Here is a 16,318-nt window from a genome sequence, read left to right on the forward strand (position 1 = left end):
GATCAGGCAGTATCCGAGGAGCAGGAAAATCAATGTTTCGGGCAAAAGCCCTTCATCAGGAATTAGACAGGGAGCCTCCAGGGTGGAGAGATAAATGGGAGGGGGATGGGGCTGGGCAGAAGGTAACTAAGAGTGCAATAGGTGGATGGAGGTGGGGATGAAGGTGATAGGTCGGAGAGGAGGGTGGAGCGGATATGTGGGAAATAAGGCAGGTAGGACAGGTCATGGGGATGGTGCTGAGCTGACAGGTTGGAACTGGGATAAGGTGGGGGGAGGGGAAATGAGGAAACTGGTCAAATCCACATTGATGTCCTGGAGTTGAAGTATTCTGAGGCGGAAGATGAGGCGTTCTTCCTCCAGGCGTTGGGCGGTGAGGGAGTGGTGGTGGAGGAGGCCCAGGACCTGCATGTGGGCGGCACAATGGCACAGTGGTTAGCACTGCTGCCTCACAGCGCCTGAGACCCGGGTTCAATTCCTGCCTCAGGCGACTGACTATGTGGAGTTTGCACGTTCTCTCCGTGTCTGTGTGGGTTTCCTCCGAGTGCTCCGGTTTCCTCCCACAGTCCAAAGATGTGCAGGTCAGGTGAATTGGCCATGCTTAAATTGCCCGTAGTGTTAGGTAAGGGGTAAATGTAGGGATATGGGTGGGTTGCGCTTCGGCGGGTCGGTGTGGACTTGTTGGGCCGAAGGGCCTGTTTCCACACTGTAATGCAATGTAATCTAAATCTAAATCCTCGGCAGAGTGGAAAGGGGAGTTGAAATGTTCGGCCATAGGACGGTGGGGTTGATTGGTGCGGGTGTCCCGGAGATGTTCCCTGAAGCGCTTTGCAAGAAGGCATCCAGTCTTCCCAATGTAAAGGAAACCGCATCGGGAGCAACAGATACAATAAATGACATGTGTGGAAATGCAGGTGAAACTTTGATGGATGTGGAAGGCTCTTTTGGGGCCTTGGATGAAGGTGAGGGAGGAGGTGTGGGTGAAGGTTTTGCGATTCCTGCAGTGGCAAGGGAAGGTGCCAGGATAGGAGGGTGGGTTGTTGGGGGGCATGGACCTGACCAGGTAGTCACGGAGGGAATGGTCTTTGCAGAAAGTGGATAGGGGTGGGGACAGAAATATATCCCTGGTGGTGGGGTCCATTTGGAGGTGGCGGCAATGTCGGCGGATGATGCGGTTTATGCGGAGGTTGGTGGGGTGCAAGGTGAAGACCAGGGGGGGTTCTGTCCTTGTTGCAGTTGGAGGGGTAGGGTTTGAGGACAGAGGTGCAGCACATGGATGAGATGCGTTGGAGGGCATCTTCAACCATGTAGGAAGGGAAATTACGGTCTTTAAAGAAGGAGGCCATCTGGTGTATTCTGTGGTGGAACTGGTCCTCCTGGGAGCAGATACGGCGGAGGCAGAGGAATTGGGAATACGGGATAGCATTTTTACATAGAACATAGAAGAGTAGAGCACAAAACAGGCCCTTCAGCCCACGATGTTGTGCCGACCACTGATCCTCATGTATGCACCCTCAAATTTCTGTGACCATATGCATGTCCAGTAGTCTCTTAAATGTCCCCAATGACCTTGCTTCCACAACTGCTGCTGGCAACGCATTCCATGCTCTCACAACTCTCTGTGTAAAGAACCCGCCTCTAACATCCCCTCTATACTTTCCTCCAACCAGCTTAAAACTATGACCCCCCGTGTTAGTCATTTCTGCCCTGGGAAATAGTCTCTCTCTATCGACTCTATCTATGCCTCTCATTATCTTGTATACCTCAGTTAGGTCCCCTCTCCTCCTCCTTTTCTCCAATGAAGAAGTCCAAGCTCAGTCAACCTCTCTTCATAAGATAAGCCTTCTAGTCCAGGCAGCATCCTGGTAAACCTCCTCTGAACCCTCTCCAAAGCATCCACATCTTTCCTATAATAGGGCGACCAGAACTGGACGCAGTATTCCAAGTGAGGTCTAACCAAAGTTTTATAGAGCTGCAACAAGATCTCACGACTCTTAAACTCAATCCCCCTGTTAATGAAAGCCAAAACACCATATGCTTTCTTAACAACCCTGTCCACTTGGGTGGCCATTTTAAGGGATCTATGTACCTGCACACCAAGATCCCTCTGTTTCTCCATACTGCCAAGAGTCCTATCCTTAATCCTGTACTCAGCTTTCAAATTCGACCTTCCAAAACGCATCACCTCACATTTATCCAGTTTGAACTCCATCTGCCACCTCTCAGCCCATCTCTGCATCCTGTCAATGTCCCGCTGCAGCCTACAACAGCCCTCTATACTGTCAACGACACCTCCAACTTTTGTGTCATCTGTAAACTTGCTGACCCATTCTTCAATCCCCTCATCCAAGTCATTAATAAAAATTACAAACAGTAGAGGCCCAAGGACAGAGCCCTGTGGAACACCACTCACCACAGACTTCCAGGCAGAATATTTTCCTTCTACTACCACTCGCTGTCTTCTGTTGGCCAGCCAATTCTGTATCCAGACAACTAAGTTCCCCCTGACCTTCTGAATGAGCCCACCATGGGGAACCTTATCAAATGTCTTGCTGAAGTCCATATACACCACACCCACAGCTCAACCCTCATCAACTTTTCTAGTCACATCCTCAAAGAACTCGATAAGGTTTGTGAGGCATGACCAGCCCCTCACAAAGCCGTGTTGACTGCATTTAATCAAGCCATGCTCTTCCAGATGGTCATAAATCCTATCCCTCAGAATCCTTTCTCACACCTTGCAGACGACAGACGTGAGACTTACTGGTCTGTAATTGCCGGGGATTTCCCTATTTCCTTTCTTGAAGAGAGGAATTACATTTGCCTCTCTCCAGTCCTCAGGTACGACTCCAGTGGAGAGGAGGTAGGCTGGGAAGAAGTGTAATCCAGGTAGCTGTGGGAGTCGATGGGTTTGTAAAAAATGTCAGTGTTGAGTCAGTCGTCATTGATGGAGATGGAGAGGTCCAGGAAGGGGAGAGAGGTGTCAGAGATGGTCCAGTTGACCAGTAAGTTCATGGTTATGATGGGATGGTAAATACTGAGGAGGACAGCCTTGAATTAGAAGGATATAAACAGGCTGGTTTATATCCCAGAGTACTTCAAGTCATGTCATTAATGTGCTAAACCCACACAAATCTGTTTCCAATTGTAACTTTGTGTAACTTTGTAACTTCACACCAATATTACCCCATCCAGACATCTATAAGTCCGTTACTCCCAAAAGTTCAAAGGGCTTTTAGATTGGATTTTAAATTAAGGCGTGATCGGTCCTCTCAGCTGTACATAAAACATCCCATTACAAGTATTTCCCAGTTGTCCCCAGCTCTTTGGGTTAATGCCTATCCATCAATCATATCACTCGAAGAGATCGCTGGGTCATTATATTTTCATGCTGCAACATGGTGTTTCCTAGATTACACCAGTGACTATACTTCAAACTTATTCATAGAGTCAGAGAGCTGTACAGCACAGAAACAGACACTCCAGTCCAACCCGTCCATACCGACCAGATATCCCAACCTAATCTAATCCCACCTGCCAGCACCCGGCCCATATCCCTCCAAACCCTTCCTATTCATATATCTATCCAGATGTCTTTTAAATGTTGTAATTGTACCAGCCTCCACCACTTCCTCTGGCAGCTCATTCCATACACACACCACCCTCTGTGTGAAAAAGTTGCCCCTTGGGTCCCTTTTAAATCTTTCCCCTCTTACCTGCCCTCTAGTTCTGGACTCCCCTATCCCAGGGAAAATACGTTGTCTACTTATCCTATCCATGCCCCTCATGACTTTATAAACCTCTATAAGGTCATCCCTCAACCTCCAACACTCCAGGGAAAACAGCCCCAGCCTATTCAGCCTCGCCCTATAGCTCAAATCCTCCAACCCTGGCAACATACTTTTAAATCATTGACTGTAAAGTGCTTTTGATGTCCTAATGATATGATACTTGCTGTATAAATGCAAATATTTCTTCAGTGTTTCACCTGCTCAATGCTGAGATGTTTGTTTTTAATATAATATAAATGTCACTTCCTTGCGTTTCTCCCAAATCATTCATAATCCTCACACTCATGACATTGAAACAGTTCCATGAGATTCTGCTCCTAAAATGGAAACATCAAGCACTGACTCATTGCTGTATTATCTGCACCCCAACATCTGGCAAAGTCTTGCAGTGAGAACTCTAAATAAATAAATTCCTTTGATAACCTGAGGCTAAGTGCTACTGCATGCATTAATTGAAGTACCATTGATGGGCCCAGTGGTGATAGCTGGAGCCTGAGGATCGGCACCTTTGTCATTGGTTGGGTCTGGCGCTGGCGGCGGTGAAGTGGTAGCAGAAGATCATAACTGGCACATTGGCGATGTGGGCCCAGCAACGAGAGCCGCAGTTCCAATGTTGAGGGGTCCAGGACAGGCAGCGGAGAGGTGGTGGAGGTGAATCGACCCAATGCTGAAAAGATGGTACTTCAGGATGAGTAACTTTGGTGTTAGTTGGGTTCGGAGTAGATGGCAGTGAGACAGGAGTGGTGCTGATCCAGGTCAGAACTCCAACATAGGCGGACTTCTCTTTAAGGTGTATCTTTTTAGTCTTAAACTATCAAAATGACACTGGATTGTGACAATGTATGAAAGCTTTTCATTATATTCTATTGTATTTCACACTGACAACAACATTATTCACTTCATAAGACTATAAGACATTGGAGCAGAAATTAGGCCACTCAGCCCATTGAGTCGGCTCCACCATTCTATCGTGGTTGATAAATTTCTCAACTCCATTCTCCTGCTTTCTCCCTGTAATCTGTGATCCCCTTGATACTCAAGAACCTCTCTATCTCAGTCTTAAATATACTCAATGACCAGGGCTCCACAGCCTTCTCTGGCATTGAATTCCATAGATTCCCCACTCTCTGGCTGAAGAAGTTTCTCCTTACCTCTGTTCTAAAAGATCTTCCCTTTACTCTAAGGCTGTGCCCTTGGATCCTAGTCTCCCCGACCAATGGAAACATCTTCCCAACATCTATTCTGTCCAGGCGATTCAGTATTCTGTCTGTTTCAATTAGATCCCACTCCTCATCCTTCTAATCTCCATCAAGCAGAGACCCAGAGTCCTCAAACGTTCCTCATATGTTAAGCTTTTCATTCCTGGGACCATTCTCATGAACCTCCTCTGAACACGCTCCAGAGCCAGTACATCCTTCCTGAGATATGGGGCCCAAACCTGCTCACAATACTCCAAATGTGGTCTGACCATTCAATAAGAATGGACAGAGGCTAACCTGTAGTTAAGAACTGGGTGCAGAAGACAAGACTCTTGATCACTGCAGGAAAATCATTGAATGTAACGCAGTAGTTATTTCACAGATATAATTGAAATGTGTGATTTTAAATAAATTATATTTTCAAAAATCAAGACTATCCTCTCAAAATGCACTCTTAATGAAGAAGTGGTTCTGGATCTCCATTGTGTCCATTGAGAATATTGTGAATGAAGTCTCAATGACAGAATGGTATAACTGGTGTGGCACTGATCAGGGAAAGCCACCACTTACCCTCCTCTCAAAGAAAGCCATTTTAGTTCAACATCATACACAGTGGATGCTTTTCAAGGTTATTTTATTTATAGACTTTGACAACAACTGGCAGTACTTTGACATGTGATGATGAGCCCTGTCTCTCTCCCTCCCCCACAGTTTTTGGGAGGGATCCTCATTGCCAGACACAGTAAGATTTCTTGCCATTTCTTACCAAACTCATGTCATTAACTGAAGACGAAGGACTGCAGACACTGAAGATCTGAAACAAAAACAGAAGTTGCTGGAGAAGCTTAGCCATTCTCTCCTCACCTACACACTCACTGTTTCCCCCCTCCCCACCTCTAAATTCTGTACCTGTGCACTTCCCTCCACTTCACCTGATGAAGGATCAGCACCTGGAAGCTTGTGATTTCAAATAAACCTGTTGGACTATAACCTGGTGTTGTGTGACTTTTGACTTTGCCCACGACAATCCAACACATCCGCATCATCTCTGTCATTAGTATAAATACAGAAACTACAACAGAAATTGCTGGAAAAGCTCAGCAGGTCCGGCAGCATCTGTGGAGAGAAATCAGAGTTAACGTTTCTGGTAAAGTGACCCTTCCTCAGAATCCTAGAGCATTAATAGTACCTTTTCCAAGCTATCATCAGTTCTGAAGAAGGGCCACTGGAATTGAAACCTTAACTCTGTTTTTGCCTTAGAGATGCTGCCAGACTGGCTGAGTTTCTCCAACAATTTATATTTTTATTTCCTTTCATTAACTATTCCCCCTTCCCCCATGGCATCACTGAAACCTGATTATATGCCCACCTCATCACATGCCATTCCCAGAATAACTCACCTTGACCAGGATATCTGGGATTTACCACCACGCCCTGCTCCTGTGCCATCTTTAAAAGCCCATGGTGTACCCAGACACACCCTGAGAGTCCAGAGCTGCCCTGGCCAGTTCCTGATATTTACCCCGGATGTTACAGACTGGGGTGTATCAATGACCCACACAGTGGGCAGAGACACAGAGATCCTGGGGGGGAGGGAGCTGGTGCAAATACGGGGCGTTGTCTTCCCCAGGGGCAGCACGGGAGGCCCTAACACCAGACCCTGATCTGGGCTGAGGGTTCCCTCCCCACCCTGGGGTTAGAGTAGTCTCAGCTGCCTGGAGGAATCGTGACCTGTCTAGGAATGAGCTTTAGGGCCTACCCCACTCTCCCAGGGTCAGTGTCACCATCTCCTCTCTGATCCCCCTCACCCCTTCTCTATCTCTCTGCCACTGTACCCACCTCCCAGAAAGGTTCAGAATCTCTCCTTCTCACTGTTCCCTGCAAACTCTTCCACCCCATCACTGTCACCATCCCAACCCTGACACCCTTAACCCTTGTGCAGCTCACTCACTCGGGGCACCTCCCCACTGGCACTGACAGTAACAGACATGCCACCCATTTCCATCTCCCTCCGTTCCCGCCTGCCTTTCATTCCAGTTGTAAGGAAGCCCAGAGTGGGGGCAGCAGAAACACTCAGGAAATGTTCGCCTGCCCAATATCTGTCTCCTCACCCCCACTGTGGAGGGCATCCTGACTCGGGAAGTGCCCCCAGGAGCTGATGATGTGCCACACTGTGTGCCAGGGTAGTGGAGGCTGGGCACAACTAACAAACATCATCCTGGGACTGGGGCAGCACTAAACGGCACAGCAAGATCCCAGTAATAAGCATCTGATCATTCGGACTGAGAGCGGACATTGTAAAAAGGCAAAGCAGGGATCCGGTTAGACGGGGATCCGGTTAGACAGGGATCCAGTTAGACGGGGATCAGGTTAGACAGGGATCCGGTTAGACAGTGATCAGGTTAGACGGGAATCTGGTTAGTCAGGGATCAGGTTAGACAGGGATCCGGTTAGACAGGGATCAGGTTAGACAGGGATCCGGTTAGACAGGGATCAGGTTAGACGGGGATCTGGTTAGACAGGGATCCAGTTAGACAGGGATCAGGTTAGACGGGGATCAGGTTAGACAGGGATCAAGTTAGACAGGGATCCGGTTAGACAGGGATCAGGTTAGACGGGGATCAGGTTAGACAGGGATCAGGTTAGAGAGGGATCCGGTTAGACGGGGATCCGGTTAGACGGGGATCAGGTTAGACGGGGATCAGGTTAGACAGGGATCCGGTTAGACGGGGATCAGGTTAGACGGGGATCCGGTTAGACGGGGATCAGGTTAGACGGGGATCAGGTTAGACAGGGATCAGGTTAGAGAGGGATCCGGTTAGACGGGGATCCAGTTAGACGGGGATCCGGTTAGACGGGGATCAGGTTAGACAGGAATCCGGTTAGACGGGGATCAGGTTAGACGGGGATCCGGTTAGACAGGGGTCAGGTTAGACAGGGATCAGGTTAGACGGGGATCCGGTTAGACAGGGATCCGGTTAGACAGGGTTCAGGTTAGACAGGGATCAGGTTAGACGGGGATCAGGTTAGACGGGGATCAGGTTAGACGGGGATCCGGTTAGACAGGGATCAGGTTAGACAGGGATCCGGTTAGACGGGGATCCGGTTAGACGGGGATCCGGTTGATCCATTCTTGGGGGTTACGCACTCGCGGGTTGATTCCAGTCGGGCTCTGAGATGGGGTGGGGGAGGTGCCCGGTATCCGGCTGTCCCCGTAGGGGTGGAACCCCCTTTATGCGCACACAGCCCCCCTCCCTGGGGTAAGCGCTGACATCAGGCACCGGCAGGTCCGGTCCCCACAGCCGGAGGTCCCGGTGATGCTCAACCCGCTCCCGAAATCCACAGAGACACCGAGCTGGTGAGAACCTTTCCCCAGACACGCCCCATCCCTCCCTCCCCAGATCCCCCTCACTTTCAGGGGGAATCCCCCTGATCTCTCTCACTTTCAGGGGGGCTACCCCCAGATCCCTGAAAGTTTATTTCTTGAAAAATAAGGCAGGAAAAGTGACTGAGGTGTCAGTGGGGAAGGACTTTGGGGCCTGCGACCATAATTCTAATTGTTCTAAAATAGTTAAGGAAAAGCATAGGCCGGATCTAAAAGGTAAAGTTCTACACTGGAGGAAGGCCAATTTTAACAGCATTTAGGCAAGAACTTCCAAGCGTTATTCAGGATATTTGCAGGTAAAGGAACAATTGGAAAGTGGAATGACCTCAAAAATGAGGTAACAGGAGTTCAGAGACAGTATGTTCCTGCTAGGTTTAAGGGCAGGCAGGTTGATATAGGGAATGCTGGATAACTAGAGAAACCGAGGTTCTGGACAAGAGAACAATGGAGGCAAGTGACAGGGAAATACAGCAAAGATGGAGTGAATCCCTAGAGGGGGATAACAGCAGCAGGAGTACACTCAAGAGGAAAATTAGGAGGGCAAAGAGGGGGCATGAGGTAGCTTTGACAAATAGGGTTAAGAAGATTCCAAAGGGATTTTATACATACACTAAGGACAAAAAGGTAACTAGGGAGAGAATAGAAACCCTCAAAGATCAGAAAGGCTGCCTATGTGTGGAACCACAGGAGATGGGTGAGAAGCTCTTTTTGATCAATGTTTGCTGTGGAGAAGGACACGGAAGATGGAGAACTTGGAGAAATAAATTGTCATATCTTGAGAAGTGTCCATATTACAGAAGAGGAGGTGCTGGATATCTTAAAATGCATAAACGTGGATAAATCCCTAGGACCTGATTAAGTGTACCCTAGAACTCTGTGGGAAGGTGGGGAAGTGATTGCTGGGCCCCTTGTGGAGGTGTAGTGGACAATGAAGAAGGTTACTTCAGGGTGCAAGGGACCCTGATCAGATGGGCCAATGGGCTGAGGAACGGCAGTTTAATTTAGATAAATGCGAGGTGCTGCATTTTGGAAGGGCAAATCAGAGCAGGACTTATACACTTAATGGTAAGGTTCAAAGTTTGTGAGAAGATTTGTAGCTCGGGTGCTCGTTGTTGTGGTTCTGTTTGCCGAGTTGGGAATGTGTGTTGCAGACGTTTCATCCCCTGTCTAGGTGACATCCTCAGTGTTTGGGAGCCTCCTGTGAAGCACTTCTGTGATGTTTCCTCCGGCATTTATAGTGGCCTGTCCCTGCCGCTTCCGGTTGTCAGTTTCAGCTGTCTGCTGCAGTGGTCGGTATATTGGGTCCAGGTCAATGTGCTTATTGATTGAATCTGTAGCTCATGAGCAAAACCAATGTAGTGTACAAAATCCCATGCAAGGACTGCACAAAACACTATATAGGACAAACAGGAAGACAGCTAACGATCCACATCCATGAACACCAACTAGCCTCGAAACGACACGACCAGCTATCCTTAGTAGCCACACATGCAGATGACAAGCAACATGAATTCGACTGGGACAACACTACTATTATAGGACAAGCCAAACAGCGAACAGCCAGGGAATTCCTAGAGGCATGGCACTCATCCACAGATTCAATCAATAAGCACATCGACCTGGACCCAATATACCGGCCACTGCAGCGGACAGCTGGAACTGACAACTGGAAGCGGCAGGGACAAACCACTATAAATGCCGGAGGAAATATCACAGAAACGCTTCACAGGAGGCTCCCAAGCACTGAGGATGTCACCTAGACAGGGGACGAAACATCAGCAACACAAATTCCCAGCTCTGCGAACAGAACCACATTAATGGTAAGGTCCTAGGGAGTGTTGCTGAACAAAGAGACCTTGGAGTGCAGGTTCAGAGCTCCTTGAAAGTGGAGACGCAGGTAGATAGGATAGTGAAGAAGGCATTTGGTATGCTTTCCTTTATTGGTCAGAGTATTGAGTACAGGAGTTGGGAGGTCATGTAGCGGCTGTACAGGACATTGGTCAGGCCACTTTTGGGATACTGCATTCAATTCTGGTTTCCCTGCTGTAGGAAAGATGTTGTTAAACTTGAAAGGGTTTAGAAAAGATTTACAAGGATATTGCCAGATTTAGAAGGTTTGTGCAATAGGGAGAGGCTGAATAGTCTGGGGCTATTTTCCCTGGAGCGTCGGAGACTGAGGGGTGAACTTACAGAGGTTTATAAAATTATGAGGGGTATGGATAGGTTGAATAAGTAAGATCTTTTCCCCATGGTAAGGGGAAAGGTATAAAAGGGACCTAAGGGACAATGTTTTCACACAGAGAGTGGTATGTGTATGGAATGAGCTGCCTGAGGAAGTGGTGGAGGTTGGTACAATTGCAACATTTCAAAGGCATCTGGATGGGTATATGAATAGGAAGGGTTTGGAGGGGTATGGGCAAAGTGCTGGCAAATAGGACTGGCCTAATTTAGGATGTTTGGTTGGCATGGACGAGTTGAACCGAAGTGTCTGTTTCCTTACTGTACATCTTCATGACTCTAAGAAAAATTCTCCCAGCTCCCTGTCAGTTTCATGTGGACTTTCTCCCTGTCAGTTTGAACTTTGGCAATGGGAACTTGATTATGAAGCTGTTTGAGAAGTGTAAATTCCTGGGAATTCACTGGAATTCAGTCAAATATATGTCCCTGTAAAACTGACAGTTAGTTTGGGAAAATGTAACTCTTTTGTTGTACATTAAATATTAAATAAAAATAGTGAATAAATAATTTATATTTGTTTCCTTTCTGTCAAGTTCTGAAAAGAATGCCCTCGATATCAGATCGTATTTGTTTTATAATCTGTTGGAGGACATCGGGGCTGTGCCCACCTCGTGTGCTGGGGAGATGCAGCAGCACCTGTACAACGGTGACTACTCCCTCTTCAAAACGGCACCAATCTTTGAAAGCAATTTCATCCAGGTACAGTCAAACAGCACAGGTACAGTCAAACAGCACAGGTACAGTCAAACAGCACAGGTACAGCGAACAGCACAGGTACAGTCAAACAGCACAGGTACAGTCAAACAGCACAGGAACAGTCAAACAGCACAGGTACAGTCAAACAGCACAGGTACAGTCAAACAGCACAGGTACAGTCAAACAGCACAGGTACAGCGAACAGCACAGGTACAGTCAAACAGCACAGGTACAGCGAACAGCACAGGTACAGTCAAACAGCACAGGTACAGCGAACAGCACAGGTACAGTCAAACAGCACAGGTACAGCGAACAGCACAGGTACAGTCAAACAGCACAGGTACAGTCAAACAGCACAGGTACAGTGAAATAGCACGGGTACAGTCAAACAGCACAGGAACAGTCAAACAGCATGGGTGCAGTCAAACAGCACGGGTACAGTCAAACATCACAGGTACAGTCAAACAGCACAGGTACAGTGAAACAGCACAGGTACAGTGAAATAGCACGGGTACAGTCAAACAGCACAGGTACAGTCAAACAGCACAGGAACAGTCAAACAGCACAGGTACAGTGAACAGCACAGGTACAGTCAAACAGCACGGGTACAGTCAAACAGCACAGGTACAGTGAACAGCACAGGTACAGTCAAACAGCATGGGTGCAGTCAAACAGCACAGGTACAGTCAAACAGCACAGGTACAGTCAAACAGCACAGGTACAGTGAACAGCACAGGTACAGTCAAACAGCACGGGTACAGTCAAACAGCACAGGTACAGTCAAACAGCACGGGTACAGTCAAACAGCACAGGTACAGTCAAACAGCACAGGTACAGCGAACAGCACAGGTACAGTCAAACAGCACAGGTACAGTCAAACAGCACAGGTACAGTCAAACAGCACGGGTACAGTCAAACAGCACAGGTACAGTCAAACAGCACAGGTACAGTCAAACAGCACAGGTACAGTGAACAGCACAGGTACAGTCAAACAGCACGGGTACAGTCAAACAGCACAGGTACAGTCAAACAGCACAGGTACAGTGAAACAGCACAGGTACAGTGAACAGCACAGGTACAGTCAAACAGCACAGGTACAGCGAACAGCACAGGTACAGTCAAACAGCACAGGTACAGTCAAACAGCACAGGTACAGCGAACAACACAGGTACAGTTAAACAGCACAGGTACAGTCAAACAGCATGGGTGCAGTCAAACAGCACAGGTACAGTCAAACAGCACAGGTACAGCGAACAGCACAGGTACAGTCAAACAGCACAGGTACAGTTAAACAGCACAGGAACAGTGAAACAGCATGGGTGCAGTCAAACAGCACAGGTACAGTCAAACAGCACAGGTACAGTCAAACAGCACAGGTACAGTTAAACAGCACAGGAACAGTCAAACAGCATGGGTGCAGTCAAACAGCACAGGTACAGTTAAACAGCATAGGTACAGTTAAACAGCACAGGAACAGTGAAACAGCACAGGAACAGTCAAACAGCATGGGTGCAGTCAAACAGCACAGGTACAGTTAAACAGCATAGGTACAGTTAAACAGCACAGGAACAGTGAAACAGCACAGGAACAGTCAAACAGCATGGGTGCAGTCAAACAGCACAGGTACAGTTAAACAGCATAGGTACAGTTAAACAGCATAGGTACAGGCAAACAGCACAGGTACAGTTAAACAGCACAGGTACAGTCAAACAGGGTGTGTCTCTCTGAGCAGATTCCTAACAGATCTTGGCTTTCTCTCGACACAGGTGCTGTTTTCAGCTCAGCTTTCCAGAATTTGACATGGTTTATATTCGCGCTGTTGTTTCAATGAGAGTTTAATTCTGGGAGTAACTGTTGAAGACTCAAACAGTATTGCTAAGAACATCCTAACTTTAAAAACAGGGGGAGAGAAAGAAGGTGCTGTGATTGATGGATGCTAAGTGTTGGATGTTGCTGTCAAGTCGGGGCCGGAACCGATCTCCACAGATACTGACAGAACTGCTGAGTTTCTCCAGCAATTTCCGTTTCTGTTTCCGCCGATTTTTGGTTTTGTTTTGCAGCCAGCAAGGTGGGTTTTAAATTCAAATAAAAGTAAGACGCCGCAGGCACGAGGAATCTGAAATAAAGACATAAAGGTGCTGGAGAAACTCAACAGCATTTGTGGAGAGAGACAGAGTTAACATTTCGGGGCCAGTCTGACCCTTATCCGGTGTCCGGGGCAGGGTTTTCAGGAATAATAATGTCAGAATCCAACTCTCCAGGATGCTGCTAGAAATCTGCGGCCAGACAGTATAGTCACAGCTAGGGTCACACACAAAAAAAACGAGAGCTGCTGATGTTGTAAATCCGACACAGGAACAGAAATTGCTGGAAAAGCTCAGTCGGTCTGGCCACAGATGTGGATATGCAACAGACAGAACCCGACTGAAGCCTTAGACAATTTTTATAGAGAATGCCCCAGTCCTCAATAAAATTCCAACTCACTGGTCGGATGTGAAGAGCTTTGTAACTCAAAGGCAAACCCGCTTTGTTTTGGCAGGTTAGTAAAAAGGGTCACGTGAGTGACATCCATCATCGGGTTTCCATGGTGACTGTTGGTGTTTCCTCCACGGACCCCAAACTTTATATTCCGGATGTTTTACTGATTGCCCAACCCAGTGACCGACAGAAACAGCTACAACTGCAGATCTTCAACAGGACTCCGCAGGAACCCATCAAACCCGGATCCCGGGTCCACTCGGGCTCCTTCACCCCTTTGCAACTCCTAAGGTAAGGCGTTTGAAGGGTCTCTTTAACCGGAGTGTTAGAGTTGTGTGAAATGGGACCAAGGCCACGCTGCTCGGTCTCAGCAAGACTGTGGAGAGTGGGAAACAAAGTTAATGATTGATCAGAACCGAGGGAGGTTAGAAATGTAAGGGTTTGGAATGGGGGTGGGAACAGGGACCTCCCCCGACCCCACCCCACACACACACCAATCCAGCCCCTCCCCCAGGGGCGATGGGCTGCTGTGAAGGGGAGGTTAACCAACGGACAACAAATAAAACAAGCTGCATGATTCAAACCAGCGAAACAGAAGGAACGGTGATGTGGAGGAGCTGGATAAAAGCTTTGACAAAGGGTCAGTTAGACTCGAAACGTCAGCTCTTTTCTCTCCTTACAGATGCTGCCAGACCTGCTGAGATTTTCCAGCATTTTCGCTTTTGGTTGGAGGAGCTGGTGTTGGACTGGGGTGGACCAAGTTAAACATCACACAGCACCAGGTTATAGTCCAACAGGAAGCATTGGCTGGAAATCATATTGGACCCGAAACGTTAACTCGGTCTTTCTCTCCCTCCAGATGCTGCCAGATCTGCTGAGTTTCTCCAACACTCTCCCTGCTCCTTTCAGATTTCCAGGATCCGCTGTGTTTTATATTTTCATTCGTGAAGAAACAAAAGCTGGATGTGAATTCCTCCATTAAAACAAAATCTGAATTTAAGAAGGAAAAAGGAAAGTAACCCTCTCAGAAAATCTAACCCATTTTAAGGGGCGGAGGGATCCAGCGGAGTTCCAGAGTGCACCTTCTCTGGGGGCAGGCCCCTTGCCTGGGATTATAGAACCCCTACAAAGAAGGGGGAGGCCATTCTGCCCATCGAGTCTAAACCGATCCTCCGAAGAGCATTCCAACCAGGTCCCTCCTTGTCCCCAGAATCCTGCATTTTCCTTGTTGCACAAACCTGGACACTATGGGCCAATCCGCCCTGACCTGCACATGTTTGGACTGTGGGAGGGAACCGGAGAAACCCCAGGCAGACGTGGGGGGGGGGGGGGGGGGAATGGGGGAAATGGGGGGTATCCCCAGGCAGACACGGGGGGAGGGGGTATCCCCAGGTAGACACGGAGGGGGGTAACCCCAGGGAGACACGGGGGTATCCCCAGGTAGACACGGAGGGGGGTAACCCCAGGGAGACACGGGGGTAACCCCAGATAGACACGGGGGGGTAACCCCAGGGAGACACGGGGGGGGGGTATCCTCAGATAGACACGGGGGGGGTAACCCCAGGGAGACACGGGGGGGGGGGGGGGTTAACCCCAGGGAGACACGGGCGGGTATCCTCAGATAGACACGGGGGGGGGGGGGGGTAACCCCAGGGAGACACGAGGGGGGTAACCCCAGGGAGACACGGGGGGGGGGTAACCCCAGGTAGACACGGGGGGTATCCCCAGATAGACACGGGGGGGTAACCCCAGGGAGGCACGGGGGGGTAACCCCAGGGAGGCACGGGGGTAACCCCAGGGAGACACGGGGGGTAACCCCAGGGAGGCACGGGGGGTACCCCAGATAGACACGGGGGGGTAACCCCAGGGAGGCACGGGGGGTAACCCCAGGGAGACACGGGGGGGTAACCCCAGGGAGGCACGGGGGGTACCCCAGATAGACACGGGGGGGGTAACCCCAGGGAGGCACGGGGGGTAACCCCAGGGAGACACGGGGGGGTAACCCCAGGGAGGCACGGGGGGTATCCCCAGATAGACACGGGGGGGGGGGGTAACCCCAGGGAGACACGGGGGTATCCCCAGATAGACACGGGGGGGGGGGGGTAACCCCAGGGAGACACGGGGGGTATCCCCAGATAGACACGGGGGGGGGTAACCCCAGGGAGACACGGGGGTATCCCCAGATAGACACGGGGGGGTAACCCCAGATAGACACGGTGGGGGGGTAACCCCAGGGAGACACGGAGGAGGGGGGGTATCCCCAGGGAGGGAGGGACCGGGAGAGCACACACCCTGGGCTGAGCATTGACAGAAATCCCGAACAGGGAGCTGGTGACTCTGAAAGGGGAGCCCGGGAATGTCAGGGAGCAGGTGCTGAAGGGACAGCGGGATGTATCTCTGATGTAGAAAGGCGCCACAGGGATGGTTCGGGCAGGAGGCTGCAATAAATGCAGTCCCACTGAAGGGTCAGTGTGGACTGGATGGGCCGAATGGCCTGTTTCCGCAGTGCAGGGTTGTATGGTGGCACCAATACT

General features: G+C 49.3%; 1 protein-coding gene across 1 annotated transcript; it reads left to right on the plus strand.

The window, feature by feature from the left end:
• Positions 1–8,304: 8,304 nt before the first annotated feature.
• On the plus strand, positions 8,305–14,079 carry LOC148141178 (Golgi-associated RAB2 interactor protein 5A-like). Its single transcript, XM_087978000.1, has 3 exons — positions 8,305–8,345; positions 11,144–11,309; positions 13,846–14,079. The coding sequence occupies exons 1-3, from the start codon at positions 8,305–8,307 to the stop codon at positions 14,077–14,079; spliced, it is 441 nt and encodes a 146-aa protein (XP_087834126.1).
• Positions 14,080–16,318: the final 2,239 nt, after the last annotated feature.

Source organism: Chiloscyllium plagiosum, unplaced genomic scaffold (assembly GCF_037043375.1).
Source record: "Chiloscyllium plagiosum isolate Xiang-an unplaced genomic scaffold, Cpla_swu_hap1 HiC_scaffold_33, whole genome shotgun sequence".
NCBI classification, from domain to species: domain Eukaryota; kingdom Metazoa; phylum Chordata; class Chondrichthyes; order Orectolobiformes; family Hemiscylliidae; genus Chiloscyllium; species Chiloscyllium plagiosum.

Bases quoted from the DNA above. Each gene is read 5' to 3' on its own strand.
- LOC148141178 (XM_087978000.1), top strand. From the start codon at position 8,305: ATGCTCAACCCGCTCCCGAAATCCACAGAGACACCGAGCTG. The intron at 8,346-11,143 runs GTGAGAACCTTT...CTTTCTGTCAAG, and splicing joins TCCACAGAGACACCGAGCTG to TTCTGAAAAGAATGCCCTCG. The intron at 11,310-13,845 runs GTACAGTCAAAC...TTGTTTTGGCAG, and splicing joins TTGAAAGCAATTTCATCCAG to GTTAGTAAAAAGGGTCACGT.